Source organism: Phalaenopsis equestris, unplaced genomic scaffold (assembly GCF_001263595.1).
Source record: "Phalaenopsis equestris unplaced genomic scaffold, ASM126359v1 Scaffold000473, whole genome shotgun sequence".
NCBI lineage: Eukaryota > Viridiplantae > Streptophyta > Magnoliopsida > Asparagales > Orchidaceae > Phalaenopsis > Phalaenopsis equestris.
The window spans coordinates 63,242-82,146 of record NW_018164914.1 but is presented as its reverse complement, the minus strand read 5'-3'; the positions used below and the strand labels follow the sequence as shown (position 1 = coordinate 82,146).

Sequence of the window (18,905 nt, the reverse complement as noted above, 5' to 3'; positions counted from 1 at the left end):
ACTTTAATATACCAATTACCACATATTTAATCTCCGTATGTATCCGGAAGCAGTGGCTGATAATATATCTGTTAGGTACGTCAATGAACTGATTGAATATATCTTCCTCTCAAGTAATGACAATGTTGGGACAGAGGTTGTTCCCTCTGGGCCTCCGGAGGCAACTTATTCTTTTCAAGTTGATAAAGTGCTAGAGGAAAATACTTCAGTTGTTGAGCCAGAGCATGGTAGAACTATAAGTTCCATTCAGCCAAGTGATTTGTTATTAAGTAAAGCTGATAGAGGGGCATTTGGTTTGGAGCAAGGCCGCCAAACCATGTTGCAAGAAGGTTCTTCACTTCCCATCCAACCTCGGGCAGCTGAATGGGCTGTTGTACTAGAAGCTGCTACAAAAAGAAGAACTCAAGTTCTTACTCCTGAGAATCTTGAAAATATGTGGACAAAAGGAAGAAACTACAAAAAGAAAACTGCAAAGCTTATGCAAGCAGAAGCTTCTTCAGGAGCTGGTAAGCTTGATTTAGTCATCAAGAGTACTGACATGCATGCTGGGGATTCCAGGAATGAATTGTCAACTAAGGCGAGCAAAATTAATTCAGGTATATTAAATTAAGGCTGGTATTTATCTCAGCATAAGCCCTCGTTTGATAAATTGTATCAACAAATATTCTAACGGCATTTTTCTTAAAGATCTTATCAGGGAAGAACTTTCTAAGGGATTTCATTCCAATGACGGGCCTGGAGAAACTATGAGATCTGTCGACAGTACTAATCAGCTTAAAAGATGTAATAGTACCTCTGATATGGATGCATGTTATACTTGCAAGACTGGTGAAAATATCATCTATAAGGATTTCTACACCTCAAACTTTAGAAAGCATAGTGAAGAGCCAAGTGCTGAAATGGCTTTCCACGGTGAAGGCTCTTCATATGTTCCTAAGCTTAAGTGCAGAGTGAGTGAGCTGTACTTTTATGCAGTTTGCTGCTATTTATCTTCTCATTTAAAGACTTTAGTCTTTTGATTTTCAAGTTGTCACTAACGAAATGTTCCTTTGATATGCTGCATATGGTTGTAGTGCTTCGTTGCTGGACCTTATTAATCAACTTTTGTCTATGTTAGCTTTAGTTTAATGATTTTTTTCTAATTTTCTTTGGAAACTTATTCTTTCTCCTTGCAAATGCTGTGATTTTTTATGTCTGTGATATCTAAAGCCATACTTATCTTCAATAAAAGGTTAATCCAAATACTTTTAATGTGCTAGGCACCTCCTCTTTCTATGTTTTGGCCATTAATGCACATCTTTCTCATGTACTCGTTTTGTTCAAACTTGCTCAATTTACTTTGTGCATAATAATCTTTAAGCATTGGTGGCATGGACACTTTGTTGGATACAAATCCCCTACTTCTTACAACCCAAGCGAACGAAACAAAATTGTGCTTTTGCAGTTGCTTCAAAAGTGACTTGTGGCAGACAACCATTCCCAGACAACTTGCTACAATTGATTAAGCTGGATTCTATAATTACTCATTTCTTTTCTCTTGATAAGTCAATTGTTTGAAATAGGGCAAATGGTACTTGGTCATAAAAAAGTCAGGGGCTGCACATGTGTCAAAGTACTAATATAAACTTGTTGCACCGTTGCATGGTCAGGTAAATGTTTAAAATGATAAGTTGTGAAAAACTTTGGTACTCCAAAAACTATTGACTATTCAAGGCTAAATTGAGCAGGTACATTCATCAACTAATTAGCACAACTTGAATGCTTGACTTGACTTAGGGTGCGTTTGGGCCCGCGGTGTGGTCTCGCACCGCAATTTTTTCTGTTTGAGAAAACTCCATTTCTTAAAGCTACTCCTGAAAGCTGCGTTTTCTTACCACGACTGACTACCTGCGGTGGCTGCTAGAAATTTGATGTCTGACTTTTTCAATAAAAATCTTTTTATGTAATAACCAATTTTTTGAACAATAGCTTTTTCTTCTGTAGCTTTACAGCTCATTCTTTAAACTACTGCAACTGCCCCAAACAGACTCTTAGAGGTCGAGAATATGAAGGATGAATGCTTGATAGGATTGGGGGTGGAAGATAACACAATGGACATATAGAAAGCCAACTAAGGTTCATAACATGCAATGGAAAATATGCCCTGCATGCATTAGAGTACTGTCAGTGAATACCAGAGTACCATTCCAGCATTGGATCACACTTCCAACGTGACCCTTCAACAGAGCAAAACACACTAGATTAAAGATTAGATTTACAATCCTTGGACATAAAGATGGAAATCTTTTTGGAATTATCAATTGCATATGTTAAAAGAAGCATAACTCAGGTACTTGCCTTGAAGGGAGTGAGCTGTCCTTTGAGAAGGAGACTATCCCATATGAAAAAAACATGAGAGCTTATTATTCAAATTTTGACTGTGTTAGTTTTAGCGTACTGTTTTTTTCTCATATTCCTTGGAATTTTATTATTTTTCCTTGCAAATGCCGTGATTCATATGTTCATAATTTCAAAGTGTTTGTGATATCTAAATACATGTTTATCTTTACTAAAAGTCTTTCCAAATACTTTTGATGCGTTAGGCACCTCTTTTTTCTATGTTTTGGTCTTTAATGCACATCATTCTCATGTTTTCATTTTGTTTGAACTTGCTTTATTAACTCCTTTTTGCATAATAATCTACTAGCAGTGGTGGCTTGAACAATTTGTTAGTCACAAATTGCTTAATTACAACCCAAGTGTACTAAAAAGTTGTGCTTATGGTTGCTTCACAAGTGACTTATGGCATAGAACTATTTTCGAAGAACTTTCTACGATTGATCAGGCTAGATTCTCATTCCTTTTTTCTAGGCAAGTCAATTGAACTAGGTATGACTCAAAAAATTTCTAATGTGATAAATTGGCTTAATCTTGGCCATACATGAAATTTTCAATGTAGGGCAAATGATAATTAGTCATAAAATAAGCTAGAGGGGGTGCACTGTTAAACTACAAGCTTAGTCTAATGCTGTGATTCATTCATCTTGTATGATCATCTATTGGTGGTGCACTGTTAAACTGATTTTAACACCCGGATGACTCCATATAATTTTTCAGAAGTGGCCTAAAAGCAACTCATTTCTAATATGTTGGCCTTCCTCAGTAGGGACAAATCAGAAAGTAGACTATATCTCTGAGAAGTTTGAGATTCTTTTATTTGGGGTTGCCATTTGTCTATTGTTGGTTTCTCAAATTTAGGACCATCTTGGACCACCAATGTTAATTTTGTTGGAGGCTTTTCTTGAGCTCAGCTTGAACTTTGTGCATTTCTCCCTCATTAGTTGAAATCTGGTGCTCCCTTATGTCCTCACATTCTTCAGTGTTTACTATGTCATTGTCAATTTCTTCAACAACTCTATTCTCAATGAAATACACCATTATTTTGGTTGTGCAATTTGATTAAATATGTCCAAATCCGTGACACTTGAAATACTTTATTACTGGGATGGTTGTTGGCTTCATTGTTCTTTACTCTAGCCTAGTTTCTCCTAAGGCGAGGTTGGTTTGGATGTTCTGTTAAGTGTGCACTTGCAGTTTGATCTTGGGGTTGAATTTGGCCTGTAAGGTGTGATGGTCATCCGATGATGTTTCCTCTCCCCTCTTAAAGTTAGGGTTTGACCATTCTGCCTGTAATGAACTTGTAGGCACTGACGTTGCATCTCTCATTTCATCTTAGCACAGGTAATAATTTCACTCTTATTTATCACTGTCGAAGAATTTTCAAATTCACCCACCACTGAGAGGCACTCTTCCTTAACTTACCGATGATTTGTTTTATCATTCAGTCCAGTGGGATGTCCTAGCATTTTAAAGCACATTCCAAGGTTTTGAGTCGCTCAATGAAATCGTCTGGATTCATGTGGCTATCAAAACATGGCAAATCTACCTTTATTTTAAAATTTTGTCTTATCCAAATTTTCATGCTAAATCTTCGGGATAGTGGTTCATCATCTCCGGGATTGAATAGAATTTGTGTGACTCTTTTGGATGGTCTCCTCTCAAAGGCGGAAGGCGGTAAGCCTTTATTGGAGATGGTGTGTTTTCCACTGCATAACCTCCTGAGAAATCTCTTGGACACCTCTTTGTAAATTTTTCATAAATGACATTTTGTCATTTCCCTTCAATTATACCTAAGCCCACCACAACAATTTTTCACCCACCACTGCAATTTTGGTCTCTTTCTAAGGCATGATTAGGGCTTGGGTATGGATCGCTGGAAGTAGTTATATAGATATGATGGAGGGTAGGAAAAAAAAATGAGTGGTTGCCTTGAAAAATCAATGGAGGGAAGGATTCTTGTGTGGGGATAGGGTTGAGTATTGGTGGATATTAGAAAACCTAGTGTAGGACTAGGGTTAGACTAGCTCTGATATCAAATGATGCCGGAGTTTACAAAAATAATAATTGAAAATATAAATCTTATTACTGAAAGCAAATAGGAGATTACAATCAAATACACTAATACGAAAAATAATAACTAGCAACACAAACTAAAGTTTGGGTTCGTTCTTGGGATGCTGGTGGTTGGCTAGGTGGATTGGGAGGGGTGTCAGGTGGCTCAAATGATTGGAAGGTGGCGGTTGCAGCAAGTAAGGGGCTTCTGAGTGTTGTTTTGGGGATGAAAGTGAGTGTAGGGCAATTGGGAGAGCTAGGAGAACAACAAGGTTGCTATTCCGGGTGACGACATCAAGGGGAAAGGGGATTGTAGTAAGGGGCAAAAAGATGGAGGTCTAGAACAATGATACAAACACAATCCAAAAGTAACCCTAAACTCCCACGAAAGAGAATTTGTAATAATATGATAACTAGGAGTGGGCCAAGGAACATGTTGACACTCCCAAAATAGAGAGGCCTGGAATGGTTCGGTCTAGGCGAGCTAAAAAGTCCACTAATTTGTGGTAAACGTCAAAAAGAAAACTTAAGGAAATGAATCTGTCAAATATTGCAAAAGAGGGTTTCTTACCTTCGCAATTTCTCCTCGGAAATCTGGATTGCCTTATGCGGCTCCTTTCAGCAGGTCGTGCATGCTCTTCTAGTATTGTGGTTTAATCTCGAAAGCTTTAGGCGTACGGGGGAGGGAGAGGGGACACCGCATTTAACGTGATCCCCACCTTATCTCAAATCATCTTACGGTTTATAATCACATATGAAGGCCGGTAGCTACAGCAAGGGTGTGCATTTAACGTGATCCCCACCTTATCTCAGCTGTTCGAATCATCTTAATGTTTAGAATCACATATGAAGGCCGGTAGCTACAGCAAGGGTGTGAGAGATTAGGAAATAATTAGGATTATTTAGAGTTAATTAAACTTTTACTTCTTAATTTTTTATTTTCCCATACGTTTAAAATATTTTATTGGTTCTATCTATCAAATTGACCGATTTGTTGCATAGAATTTTATAAAATTGACTCCCTCGAATTTTTGGGATGCAAAGTTTGGGGTACATCTTAAACTCGATAAAATTTTACCTGGTTTTTCAAAGATTTGGGTGTTGCGTTATATTCTTGAGAGCTACTACATAATGAGATCCAAGCTAATAATTTCTTTTATTGATTGTCAGGGTTCCTCCTGATAGACGGAGACCTCTTGCATTAATTATGTCACGGAGTCAACCAAAGCGGCTTTGATTCTGTAGAAACTATAAAGCATTTAGAAAAATTATTGGTGGTGAGTGTCAGAGTCGCTGAATTAAATTGGTGTGAGTGAAGATGATACTAATAGGGCAAGGATTGGTTGGTTCTTCACCACAATGCAAAAATGTTCACCTTAGTGGTACAAAAGTTGCTAATTTTATGAAAGAGTGGTCTGTTAGCTTAGCCAACCTTTGAAATTCATTATGATTTTCTCGTTGAGGTTCATAGGTGTGACTAAAGGGTCACCTGATTTGATTAATGTTAGTGAAAGAGGGAGACCTCTTTCATTAATCATGTTATGGAGTCAACCGAAGTGGCTTTGTTCTCTAGAAACTTTAAAGCATTTATAAAATTTAATTTTTGTGAGTGTTAGCGTCCCTGAAATGGGTGTGAGTGAAGAAGATACATTAATTGGGAAACTATTGGCTGATTATTCACTGCAATGCAAAAACATTCATCTAAGAGGCACAAAAATTGAAATTGGGCACAGTTGAAATTTATTATGATTTTCTCATTGAGATTCATAATGGTGACTAAAGGGTTCACCTGATTGGATTCATGCAAGTGATAATAATACTCTGTTGGGGCTGCACAATTGGTTGACTCTTTATTGTGGCATGAAACATTTGCCTAGAGGTACAGAAAAATGCTAATTTTATGAAGAGTTGTCCGATAGCCTAGTTTCAATTTTAAGTTTATGACTACTTGCTATTTGAGGGATAGACTATTGTGTTTCACTCTCGTAGGTGTTAATGAGGAGATCCTTGCTAGTCTTAGTAATCTGCTTCATTAAGTGGTTTAGGTCTCCTTAATAGCCAAGCCGACAACCAAAACAATTGTAAAAATCCTATGGATTAACACTCTCATTTGTTTTGCTTGCTTTTACCATCATCCTGGATAATTGTCCACAATTTGGCAGTTAAAAAAACAATCAAATTCTACGAGGAAAATGGAATCAATTTGAAGTTTGCTTTAGTAGGCCACCCATAATCAAATGGGCAAGCCAAGGTGAAAAACTATGTTATTTTAAATATCCCGAAGAAGAAGCTTGTTGGAAGATGAGGCCTTTAGGCTGATAGTTAACTTGCAGTTCTTAAGTCCTTGAACTACTCCTTTTGTAATTGGTGAGATGCCTTTCCACTGGTATAATGATTTTTTATCATTAATTGTTCTTCCATCATTCAGTATGCATTTTGACATCATAAAATGCAATGCAGCTGGCAAAGCTGAATTTATGTGTCTTCTTTACTTTGTTGTTTCTTAAACAGGTCACATCAATCAAACTGTATACACATTCTCTTATTTGATTTATTAGTAGTTTTGACAATTATATATCTTAGTATTCAATATAAAAAACTTTGGATAATGGATGTATGATTTGCCATGTTGGCATATTACGCAGGGATAGCTTTTGCGGGCATTTTTTCAGTTTAATCCTTGTCCCTCCTGTTTGTTGGACAGCATTATATGTATTCTAGAAATGTCAGTGTCACTGAGCATTCTTTAATTATTTAATTAATCTTTTTACATATTTGCATTTCGAAATGTCTTGTAGGTTGTGGGAGCGTACTTTGAAAGACTTGGTTCAAAGTCTTTTGCAGTTTATAAAATTGCTGTAACAGATGCAGAGAACAAAACCTGGTTTGTAAAGAGAAGGCATGTGTTGCTCTATGCATTCTTGAACTCCATCTTTTTTATATTGGTATATCTACTTGCATATATGCATCAATTCTGACATTCAGGTTTCAGAAGAAATGCTGCTGTTTGCATATTGTGTTACTATTTCTACCTTCTAAATATTAGTACTGATACGTGCATCTACCTTTGTTCCTTTGACAGTTGAATTACTAAATGTTCTCATTTTTATGAACTTATATCTGTTTTATTGATGTCTCTTTCTTAGAATGACTTGTGGTTATAAAACTGGTTTCTCAGGGTTATAAAACTGGTTTCTTTTTACTAAGCTAGCCTACTTTTAAATAAAAATAAATAAATAAAAAATGAAATAAGTAGATTTATAAGGAAAAAATCTTTTCAGAAAGAAGGATACAGTTCATGCAGCGCTGTAGTTGTCTTATAAAAACATCTGGGTCAAAAGAATGATACTAGTAGTGTGTTGCAACCTTTGTATCATGCGTACTGTTCTGGGATAATTTTAACAAAATAGCCCTTGCAATATAAATTTATTGGAATGTAATGGGGGAAACATTTATGTTTCCTACTCTTTTACTGTGAGGCCTGAAAATATTTTAGGGAAACTTCTGACATTATGCGTCATGTGTATGATATTTATGGGAAAGACATAGATATCTTATCAAAACAATATATTTGTGGTGCTCAGTTTCATAAAAAAAATGTTTCTGAATATTAAAATTTAGCAGATTGTGATATCGTTCGAGAAAAAAAAAAGGAAGCTTTGAAGATTTCTCAGTTTGTAGGATTCATGTTTTGTTAGCCAGCTCTGCATGCTAGAATATTGATGCAATATTGAGCACAAAACTCTTCTTACCTACTTTCAATTATCATCAACAAGTTGGAATTTACTAACTTGCTGCATATTCCACTTTGCGAATGTGTGCACCTTATTGAAGAAAATTATATGGCATTTTAATGTATTGGGCAATATTCTTTTCTAATCAAAATTCACTTAAAGTGTTCCCGGTAATGATTGTTATTGCTTCACCTTGCTGCACAAGTTAAAGTTTTTCAGACTTTTCGAATTTGCTGTTCTTTATTATGTTTAGCATAATTGAGTGAAAAGGAAGACAGAGATTTTCCTCCTTGTAGGAATTGAGACTTACTGACCAAATTCACATACCACTGATAGTACAGATTGGTTGCATATTTTACATTCAAATTGTTCGTGTATAATTTTCTGAAGAAATTCATTTAATGATATTTAAGGTGGACAATTATGATTTTCAATTTATAATATTGCTTAATGAGTTGCAATACGATATTGCTTGTTCTTCATAGTGTTTGTTTCTTCTCACGTGCGCTGTTGCTCATGTTTTTAACTTGTACTGAAGCACCAAGAAAACAATGCATTGCTTGTTTCTGCCGCACCCTTACTGCAATGGCATTTGTGTAACACATGCTTCAAATTTCAATTTTTTCTTGTTAACATTGTAAGGTTTTGGTTGCAGATACCGAAATTTTGAAAGATTGCATCGACATCTTAAGGAAATACGTAACTATTCCTTATCTTTGCCACCAAAGAGATTTTTGTCATCCAGCATTGATGATTACTTTGTTCATCAACGTTGCATTCTTCTTGACAAATATTTGCAAGTACGAATCAGCCCCTTTTTTATGCTGAAAATGCCTAATGAATGTGCGCTAATTTTGATGTACACCTTTTTTTTAATGTTTAGGATCTTTTGGCTATAGCTAATATTGCGGAACAACATGAAGTGTGGGACTTTTTAAGTGCTTCATCAATGGTTTTGTTATTTTCTTTTTAATTCTCAAGATTTGATGTTTTTGAGGCATATGCATATGTTGTTGCAGAAGCTAATGTTTATCATTTTTTCTTTTTGAAGAATTATTCCTTTGGGAAATCTACTTCGGTTATGAAAACATTGGCTGGTATGTCCCGCAGCTTCCTTTTGTCTATTAGTGTTTTTCTATCCAACAATCTATTCCGTATAATAAAATGTTCAAGCTTCACGGAATCTGGTTGATGCAATTCTGAGGTTATTTATTCATTGGAAGCACAGTCATCCCTTTGATCTTGGTTGGCCCTTTGTCCTAGTCTTTGTTTTCTTTATTAGTTTTCTTATAAAACATGCTTATGATGGCGAAATTATTGAGAACCGGATTTGTTTTTTAGTTTTTTTGTTTCTTTGCAAGGTTTGATTATTGCGGAAATATTTTGAAATTTATTTCGTCTAATATCCTTGTTTACTGTTTTCTTTTCCTATGCTTCAGCATACTTGAAGCTATAGTAGCTTTGCAGTTGTGCTGGAGATCTCTGTTTTACTCTTTTTTCTCCTTTTGCAGTGTTATGGGTTTTCAGTTTTTCTGTTCTGCATTGATTGCGGAATTACGTGTTGGAAGTTTGAAACTACGGTTTCATTGTTTTCATTTTTTCTTTACTGCATTGATTACTGAACAGGGTTTCAGGATATACCAAAAACTAACCATGAAAATACCAGATTAGGAAACCAACATGAGAATGCCCAAAAAAGTCAAGCCTGCATCAGTAATCTTATATCTCAAGACTAGCACGATATTCATGCATCAACCAAACTCCATGAAATGAAGCTACGGTTTCAAAGTAAAATTTTGAAGTCTTTAAATTCACGTATTCCTTTTACTTTGCACCCACTTAAGCTACGGTTTCAAAGTAAAATTTTAAAATCCTTAAATACATGTATTCCTTTTACTTTACACCCACTTTTCAGCAAAATAAACAGACCCTATTTAAGTTATAAATCAACATCAAACAATATCCATCTGCATTTCATTCTAAAGTGTAATGGCCAAATTTTACAGAAGTACAGTAGAATGCAATGGAGATGAATAATTGAGCAATAATATGAAAAAAAAAGACATGACTACAACAAGATAACCTATATATAGATGAATCCAAGAAAATCAGAAGTGAATAGCGTAATTATCATAAAAAAAGATGCCACATAGATGAAATAGGTGCTTCAAGTTCTTGTATGCTTCAGATGCAAAGTGGCCATAGCACACTTAAGTGCGCATTTGTAAGTTCAAAGTTTGTTGGCAATTGAACCTCTCTAAACTGCATGCTTTAGTGCAACCATAACACCGTCTGTTTGATGCCATTGAGATCTCATTAAGAGTTGAGGCTTTCCTGCTTGTTACTCCTAAAAGTTCATATATTTAATTTTGTTGTTTTATTTTTTTTCCTGTGATTATAACTATTATTATTCCCCTTCTGTTCTTTTCATTAATAGTTAATATGGATGATGCCATGGATGATATTGTTCGTCAATTGAAACGTAAAGTTGTTGGATCATCGTCTCATATAAATTCTTCTACACAAGTGGAACATACACCTTTGAATGAAGAAGATACAAAGAAGCTGAGTCCGGCTTACAGCAACACGGAAACTTATCAGAGTGTCTCTGATGACGATGCACATGATGAAGATCATTCTTCTACTTTAGCTAATGGGTGGCATTCAGACAATGAATTGAAAGGTCTTCCACCACGGATAATTAAGCACAAAGAGGAATCTAATAGTTTGATGTTTCAGAAAAGTGAACTATCAGAGCAGTTCAAGAGAATTTGTCCTGATAATTCCTCAACCTTTAATAATTTGGTTGCCTATGGTACCAAGGAAGGTTTGGCTCAAGTACCACCTGAGGTATAAGTCATGAATCTCCATTAACTTATTCCTTCTTCTGTAACGTATAGTCAAACTATTCCATAGGTTTTGCTAGCTTTTATATTTTTTTTGTAATAGTTAAAACCATGCTTTATGCTCTTGGGAAAACAGATGTTCCTGCTTATAAATGCTAGATTAAATTTTCATCAAACACCAACAAATCGGTTCTCTTTCAAATATTTCTATTGTTGTCCACAAAGCAATTTGATGTCCTTTTTTGAATTTTAAAGTTGTTTTTCTTACAATATGCAGAGAATATTTAATGAACTATGCACCGTCTTGCTAATATATATTTTATTACCATATTAAATATCAAATCAAATTTTTTTTGTTTGGAAAATCATACTATTGTTTTGGCTATAAAGTTATCATATAGGTTTTGCATTGTATTCTACCTCAAGTTTTACCTCTTAATGTTTTAACAAGAAAAATTTCCACATTCTTTTGCTAATTGTTTCACCAAGATGGTTTAATTCATCTAATACCTAGATGATACCTGGTTTTTTGATGGTTGGAGCATTCCTTCCATTCACTGGATCAATTAACAACAAGAAAACATGTATTTATTTATTTATTATTAAGAATTTTGACAGCATTTGCATCCTGTTTTGATTGCTTTAAGTGAGTTTGAGGCTCTTTAAAATGGTTGTTGTGATTTGAATGTATATCATTTGCATGTTGATCTAGGTCAGGACTAGCTCATTGATGAAATAATACTCGAGTTTGATTAGATTTTGTTCTAGTAGGATGGAAGTTTTGTTGGATTCATTATAATGTATGATTTTTATTGACCTTTGGACATTGTAAATGTAGTTATTATTTGGGAATGAGTTCATTGTTGAAGGAATCTCATTGCCTTAGGGATTTAGGGCTAATTATCTGACAAAGGTGCATTATCTTTTCTTTATCTTTGCTATAGATATCAATCTCTTATGCATTTATTGGATGAGCACACATTATTCTGTTGTTCAATGCCCATATTGATTTTATTAAAATTGTTAAAGCTTGCAACTATTATACATTTATTCCTATTTGTCCGCCAACCCCAAATGGCTATATTTAAAGTGCTTGTTTGGACATAATAAATAGGATATGGGAGATTTTAGGAACTATGATGCACCGATACTATGTAATAGTGAAGTGTTCTATGTCATTTAAGATTTGTGCACTTCTGAGACATGTTTCCTAAACATGTCAGGAACATCATCTACGTTTCTGATTAAGAGAAATAAAAGGAATTAACAAACACTTGTCTGGCGCACTTGTCCTGAATAATAAGTTTTAAAACCATATTATATAAATAATTTGAGTTAAACATCTCGTTTATTTTAAAATATTCTATTTATGATGACCTACTAGCTGCTTTGCACAATTTATTTTCTTTATTCTGCTTTTTTTCTTGTGCTTTATATTATTTATCTTTTCTTTTTTTTTAAATAAAAGAGTACATTTTCGTAAGGCTAACACTATAATATTTTGTGGTTATTATTTATTTAATTGTGTTTATGGTATTTAATAAATTTAAATATATTGCTTATTTGATGGGCAATTGAAATAAGTTTAATTTTTATTTGATATTTATTTAAATTGTGAAATTACTATAATTTATTTTTACTTTTTGAAATATAATAATATAATGTCATGTATAATATGTACCAGTGTCCTATACTTTCTTTAATAAACATGTTTTACGTTTATATTGGTTTGTGTCTGTTTCTTCATGTTTGCTTGGTGCATCACAGATAGGGAAGCTAGTTTACTTGATCTTGTCTTTAAAACCTTATGTTCCTTTTTAGAATGACTAAGTCCTCTTTTCTTTTTGGTGAGTGGGCCCCTTATATGTAAGAGAGTCCACTAAAAAATATGATCTCTTTCATTTAGTTGAAGGACAGTCCAAAATTTTTACATCACCTCCATCTTTAAACTTTTATCATGGCAACATTTGGCTTCTGTATAGAAGCAATCATACCTAATTGGTGCCAAAGTACATCTAACTCCCATGAAGCCACATTTGCAATTTGTGGTTGATGAGCTCCAACAGTCTAACTACAATGTCCAACACATTATGGAGGGGTTGGTTACCACCACAAGCTGTCATCCGCAATTAACATTGTATGCCAAGAACAATGCTGGTATTTTGTATGCTTGAGGAAGGCACTTAAAAATGATAAAGTTGATTGTTCAAGGGCTCAAAAGTTTTTCATCAATGAAAGTTTGAATAAGCCCTCCATCAACCCACTTGGATTGGGGATGGCTAGCACATGCAATTGAAAATGCTTACAAAAGCATTATATTAACTTGCTCGATTTTGATTATAAAGTTAAATTTTCTTCTTATTGTGATTGGGTTTTATCTCTTGAAATATTTTTTGAATGGAAGAAAGAGAACTTAGAAAATTAAAATTTGTTTAATGGAATTAAAAATATCATGATATAGTGTGGTGAGTACAATGCTAAACAATGAGTAAAGTGGTAATCATTGTGTTTCCACATGAGTTGACATGGAAGATAAATTAGATGAAAAGCTTCCTCCAGCACATTATACCCCAAATTTCATTGCTCGGAACAAAACAATGAACAATTATGGCCGGTTATTGTAAAAGATTTTTGTATTATTTTTAGAGTCGACCTAGTTAAAAAAAAAAAAAAATTTGTTAAAGAAACTATTTAAGTAGTTTGAAAATAGTCGTCTATGAATATTTAATTTTTTTTCATTTAAATAGTTTAGAATTGAATTATGAAATGATTTAAAAGATGGAAGAAAAATTGAAAGGGTTTTGATAAAGAAAAAAATACTATCGCTACTCTTGGTATTTTGAGATGAGAAAGGTGACATCATAATTGGATTAGCCTCTTAAGCATCACAATAAGGAGATTTCAAAAGAGTGTGTAACTCTCCTAATCAACCAAGGGACAATCCATTTTTTTATTTTGTCTGTCATTATCTTTGCTTCTGATTGCTTGCAAAAAAAAATAAAGAGACAAGGATCAATTTAGCTAATGAAGAATAACAAGATAATAATAAAATAAGGCAAACAAATCATATGCGAAATTATATTATGTCTAAAATCTTGTTATTCATTGTCTTGCCGATGCTAACAAGCCAAGATGAAGATTTGGCTTTTTAATAACATATTTAGCATTTTCTTGTGCACCCTTAATGTAAGCGATGTTTGGTTTTGATTGATTTTGAGAGAGTTGAAAATACGATGACAGAAAAAGGGTAGTAAAACTTAAACATAATTTGTAAAACACCCAAAACCATATAATTTTTGTTGTTTCAAAGATATTGGTGAGATTTTTATTTGTGTTTGCTTAAGTTCTTTATCCATAAATATAATGATGAAGTTTGGCGTGTTGTTTTGCCTATGTAGGTAGCTTATGACAAAAAAAAAAAAGAAATGTATCATTATGTTAGAAAGAATATTTTTTAACTTGTGCTGAGTGGCATTAAATATGCTTTGTTATCACTTAAAGAAGTTCCTCCAAAGATAAGTAGTGAGGAGAAAATCAAGCTTTAGTTATCAAACAATTTTAAAGGACATTTAAGAAGTTTTTTTGTGCTTGTGTTTTTATTGCATATGAGAAGAGTGAACAGATGGAACACATCTTTGTTGTCTAAACCTTGGGAATGTTTATGTATCCTATATTCGATGAGCTTTTCAATGAATCAGCTATACATGACTTCTAACATTTGATTGATTTGTGAGTATGCATTACCAAATCTTCCTTATTATTGAATGGTTCCAATGGAGCATGATGGGCTTTAACAAGCAAAGGAATTGCTCATGTCAGACATAATTCTAGAGAGCTTAAGTTTCCACATTGTGCTTGTTTTTCTTTCTCCTAAGAAGGATGAGACATAAAAAAATTGTTGATAAACGAATTATCAATAAAATCAAAGTTTAATCTCCATTCTCACTCCCTTGATTTATAAATAGATAGATTTCATAGATCAAAGTTTTTTCCCAAGTGCAACCGTAAAATATCACCAAATTAGAATTCTCTTAGAAGTTAAAAGAAATGCGGCGTTTAAAGCTAGTGTTCGGCTTTATGAATGGCCTGTCTTACTTTTTTTGATAGTGTAATGGTTCTAGTACCTTTATAAACTTGATGAATCAAATTTGATTGAATAATAATTGTTGTTTATTTTGATTTTATAATCATATTTTGTAAATTTCGATGGAACATCTTGAACGCTTATGTATGTGTTTAAACCATGAAAAAATTAGTTTATTTAGTGACTTAAAAGAAGTGAACTTTTATAATCCAAAGTGTTTGTTTTTGTAAGTGAGCATCTTGAACGCTTACGTATGTGTTTAAACCATGAAAAAAGTTAGTTTATTTAGTGACTTAAAAGAAGTGCACTTTTATAATCCAAAGTGTTTGTTTTTGTAAGTGAGGTTTTATGAGCGCAAGGTACATGGAACTGTGGAGTGTCCAGCACTAATCCAAATATGTAGGAAGCTTTTATGGTCTTGTTACTTTGTGTAAACCCTTTAGTAGAAATGATTTTGTTTGATTGTTCTAGTATCATATTAATTGAAAGCTAGAAGTTTTTAATGGACTAAAGAGAAAAATGAAGATAAAATTTTTTAAAAGTATACTAATTGAAGCTCCCATGTTTTCTTTGTTTAAGTTTGATGAAGTTTTTGACGTTAATGCATTTAGGTTTGGTTTTATTTGTGCTATTTTTTCATGTGGAAGTCCGTTTCTTCGATCCATTGATGAAGTGACATTTTCTTAAGACACCTTTTCTGTATGATATAGATCGACTTGTCTGTTGTTAATCTCTTTTCTTTCCTATGTTTTTCCTTATAAATGCACTGTTTTAAATCTTGTAATTATTCAAAGCAACCTGGTATATCACGTTAAATACGGATAAAATTCAGCTTCTTAACCCCTCATGTTTTATTCATATTTTCTTGTTTTTGTTTTTCTTTTGCAATGTCATGATTTTGTGTGCTTAGAGTCCTTTGCTTTTGTTGCAGTGGACACCACCTAATGTCAGTGTGCCACTATTGAATTTAGTTGATAAAATATTCCAGCTAAATCGGAGAGGATGGTTAAGGTTTGTCTCTTTTACTTGTTTCATTTTCTTTTTTTTTTGTTTATTGTTGATAACCTAAATTATCATTATAATTGCCCTTATCCCAAGTTCGCAAGTACATTTTCAATTCATTTAATGAAATTCAGCCTATGTTTTAGGCTTCAAATCGACCTAAAAATCAAGCTTCAATTTTTCATAACTGGTTCCGGTAAAAAAAGGCTTTATGTTTGACATGAATTTAGAACCATGTAGAATTTAGATTTGGATGATAGCTATAGTTATTGCCAATGAATAATAAAGCTTCCAACAAAGCTCTCAGAGGTATGACTTATTATGGTGTGGGGGAATCAGTCCTTCGATGAAAAGAATGAAATTAGAATGTGGAAAAGGTGAATCACATACTCTTCTTGATCTAGATATGTGTCAGGCTACTGTTCAGCCAGCAATGTGCCCTTTTCTGTTAGCAATTTCTCCTGTTCTCCTGAATAATTATGTTTAATAAAATGGATCAAGAACATAGTAAAACTTTTGAATTTTGTCTTGTTGAAGATACTCTGCAAAATGATAAGAAGTCATAAGAATAATTATAAGCAGAAGAAAGCTACATAGGTGATCCATACTGTTTTATTTTCTGAATTTTATGAAGTGAATGGCATGTTGAAGAGGAGGGGAGTTGAATTAGTGTATTTTTTTTTTTAATAATGGCCTGGTTTTTTAAAGTATTATTTATTTTTCTTTAATTTAAAATTAGCAGGCAACATTGACAATAATGATTTTTATTTCAAGACTAAACGAGAAATTTATTATGTTTAAATAACTCGAAGCAAGTACACATGCGATTGTGAATTTTTTATAGAGATTTTCATTATTTCACTATGTCGTAGGTGTATATAAAACAATATGAAGAGTGTAGTGCTGAAAAGTAAAAGTATAGAAATACAAACCAATTTATGGTATTTTGGTACTAATGCCTATATTTACACTTTGAGTCCACTTAAGATTTTCACTCCTCCCTCCTTTTGTTTCAATAAGGTAAACAGGCTTCTCTTCTTAACGGTAATGGAGAAGCCCTATACACTTTTTCCTTTTCCTAGTTGGAAGGCCGCTACTCTAGTCCACATTCAAGTTTTTTTGTGAACAATTTGAGAACAAATAATCTCACAAGTCAAAATCACAGCTCTTGAAACAATTACATTTTTACTTGGTGAATATGAGATAGAGAAAGAAGAAAACTTAGAGTGCAACCTTTCTTGAAAAATGCTCTTAAGGTTTTCAAAGTCAATATGAATGAGTTTCTCTCTCTAAAAAATGTTCTCACTGATTGTCAAGCTCTCTCCAATCTCTTCCAATTTTCTTTTATTTAGGGCTTGAAAAGAAGCAATATTTATTAGGTCCCTTAGATTAAAAATTCTAAAGCAATCAAATTAACAGTGCTAAAATATCATATGCTATAATCTGCATCGTACAGTACAGTCAATTATACACTATTCATATTATTTGCTTTCAATTTAGGACCTTAAGCAGAGTAGTTAAAGGGTCATTTGATTTGCTGCATTACTTGGTAATGCTAATGGAATGCAATGGTTTTCAAAAGCTTAGCTTCTTGTTGGTTGAAAAAGAAATGCACTGTAAAATTTTGATGTATTCAAAACTCACGCTTTACTTCAGTTTTGGTTAATTCAAAACTTGTTTGTTTTGTCCAATTTCTAAATATACCACACACGGTGCCACCTCTGCCCCCCTGCCTCTAATGGTTGTCGCCACCATCTCTAGTTGTTGCTGTTGTCTCCACCACCACAATTGTTGTTGGGCTTGTTATTGAATTCATTTTCCTTCAAATTAAACACTAAAGTAATCTTCTGCATTTTTTTTACACGCAATTAAATAATTCTATAATATTTTCAATATAGTATACTTTAATGTCACTGCATTTTTTTGGCTCTCCATTCTTTGTTTAGCAAACCAGACAACCCATAAGCAAATTCAAAATCATTTTGGTGGTTTTTTGTTGTTTGACACATATCTGATTATACAATATGATTATTTTAATATAGTTTGATTAGATTTAATTTTGAAAACTGAACTAATAATACAAATTGATTTGATTCAGAATTTGACTAAGGCATATCATTCAATAGAATAAGAATCATGGAGTAAGATCTTTTTTGATTAATTGTTTATCAAATTTCTATATTTTCCTTAAGTTATTGTGTTCTGTGGTTGTCTTAACAGTTTCTATATTTGAAATACATACAAGTCAGACTGAAAAAAAAAATAGAAATAATCCATTGGTAGCTTCAAGCTTTTATTATAATTTTTTTTTTGCTAGCTTGATTTTTCGAATTTGCTGTATTCTTTGAGTTTCTGTTTACATGAGTTAGCCTTGGAAACTTTAAGCTACACTTTGATCACTAGTCCTACATCTTTAAGCATACTACACATTTGAATTATTACTCTTTGTTTACCTGCATTGTTACTACTAATACTTGTAAAAATGTCAGCAACCTTGGTTCAAGCAAATATACTGTAGAGTATTATTATAAGCTCATAGGATTGACATTTAAAACTTGATCTTTTATAGAAAAAAATTAATTAAAATTTAAAGATGTGAAATTTTTTAAATAAATTCTTAAATTCAAGATCTATTATTATTTCATTTATACTATAATTTCAAAAATCTTTAAATTCATATATAAAATATTGGTTGAAAATTTGATTGCTAATATTTTTAGATCTCACTCATGCTAATTCAAATACTATAATGATCTTTATAATAAATTAGATGCTAAAGAGGGTGAAAAATATATGTATAAACTAGCC

The 18,905-nt window shown here is 33.1% G+C and overlaps 1 protein-coding gene across 4 annotated transcripts in view; it reads left to right on the top strand.

Moving 5' to 3' along the window:
• Positions 1-18,905, top strand: part of LOC110027981 — a 98,560-nt gene that overhangs the window by 29,007 nt on the left and 50,648 nt on the right. For all 4 annotated transcript variants that reach the window (XM_020729653.1, XM_020729654.1, XM_020729656.1 and 1 more), the window contains 8 exons: positions 76-596; positions 688-950; positions 7,230-7,330; positions 8,821-8,965; positions 9,049-9,117; positions 9,217-9,262; positions 10,603-11,015; positions 16,027-16,106. In XM_020729653.1, coding sequence (XP_020585312.1) covers positions 76-596; positions 688-950; positions 7,230-7,330; positions 8,821-8,965; positions 9,049-9,117; positions 9,217-9,262; positions 10,603-11,015; positions 16,027-16,106 — 1,638 coding nt within the window. The remainder of the gene's footprint in view (positions 1-75; positions 597-687; positions 951-7,229; positions 7,331-8,820; positions 8,966-9,048; positions 9,118-9,216; positions 9,263-10,602; positions 11,016-16,026; positions 16,107-18,905) is intronic.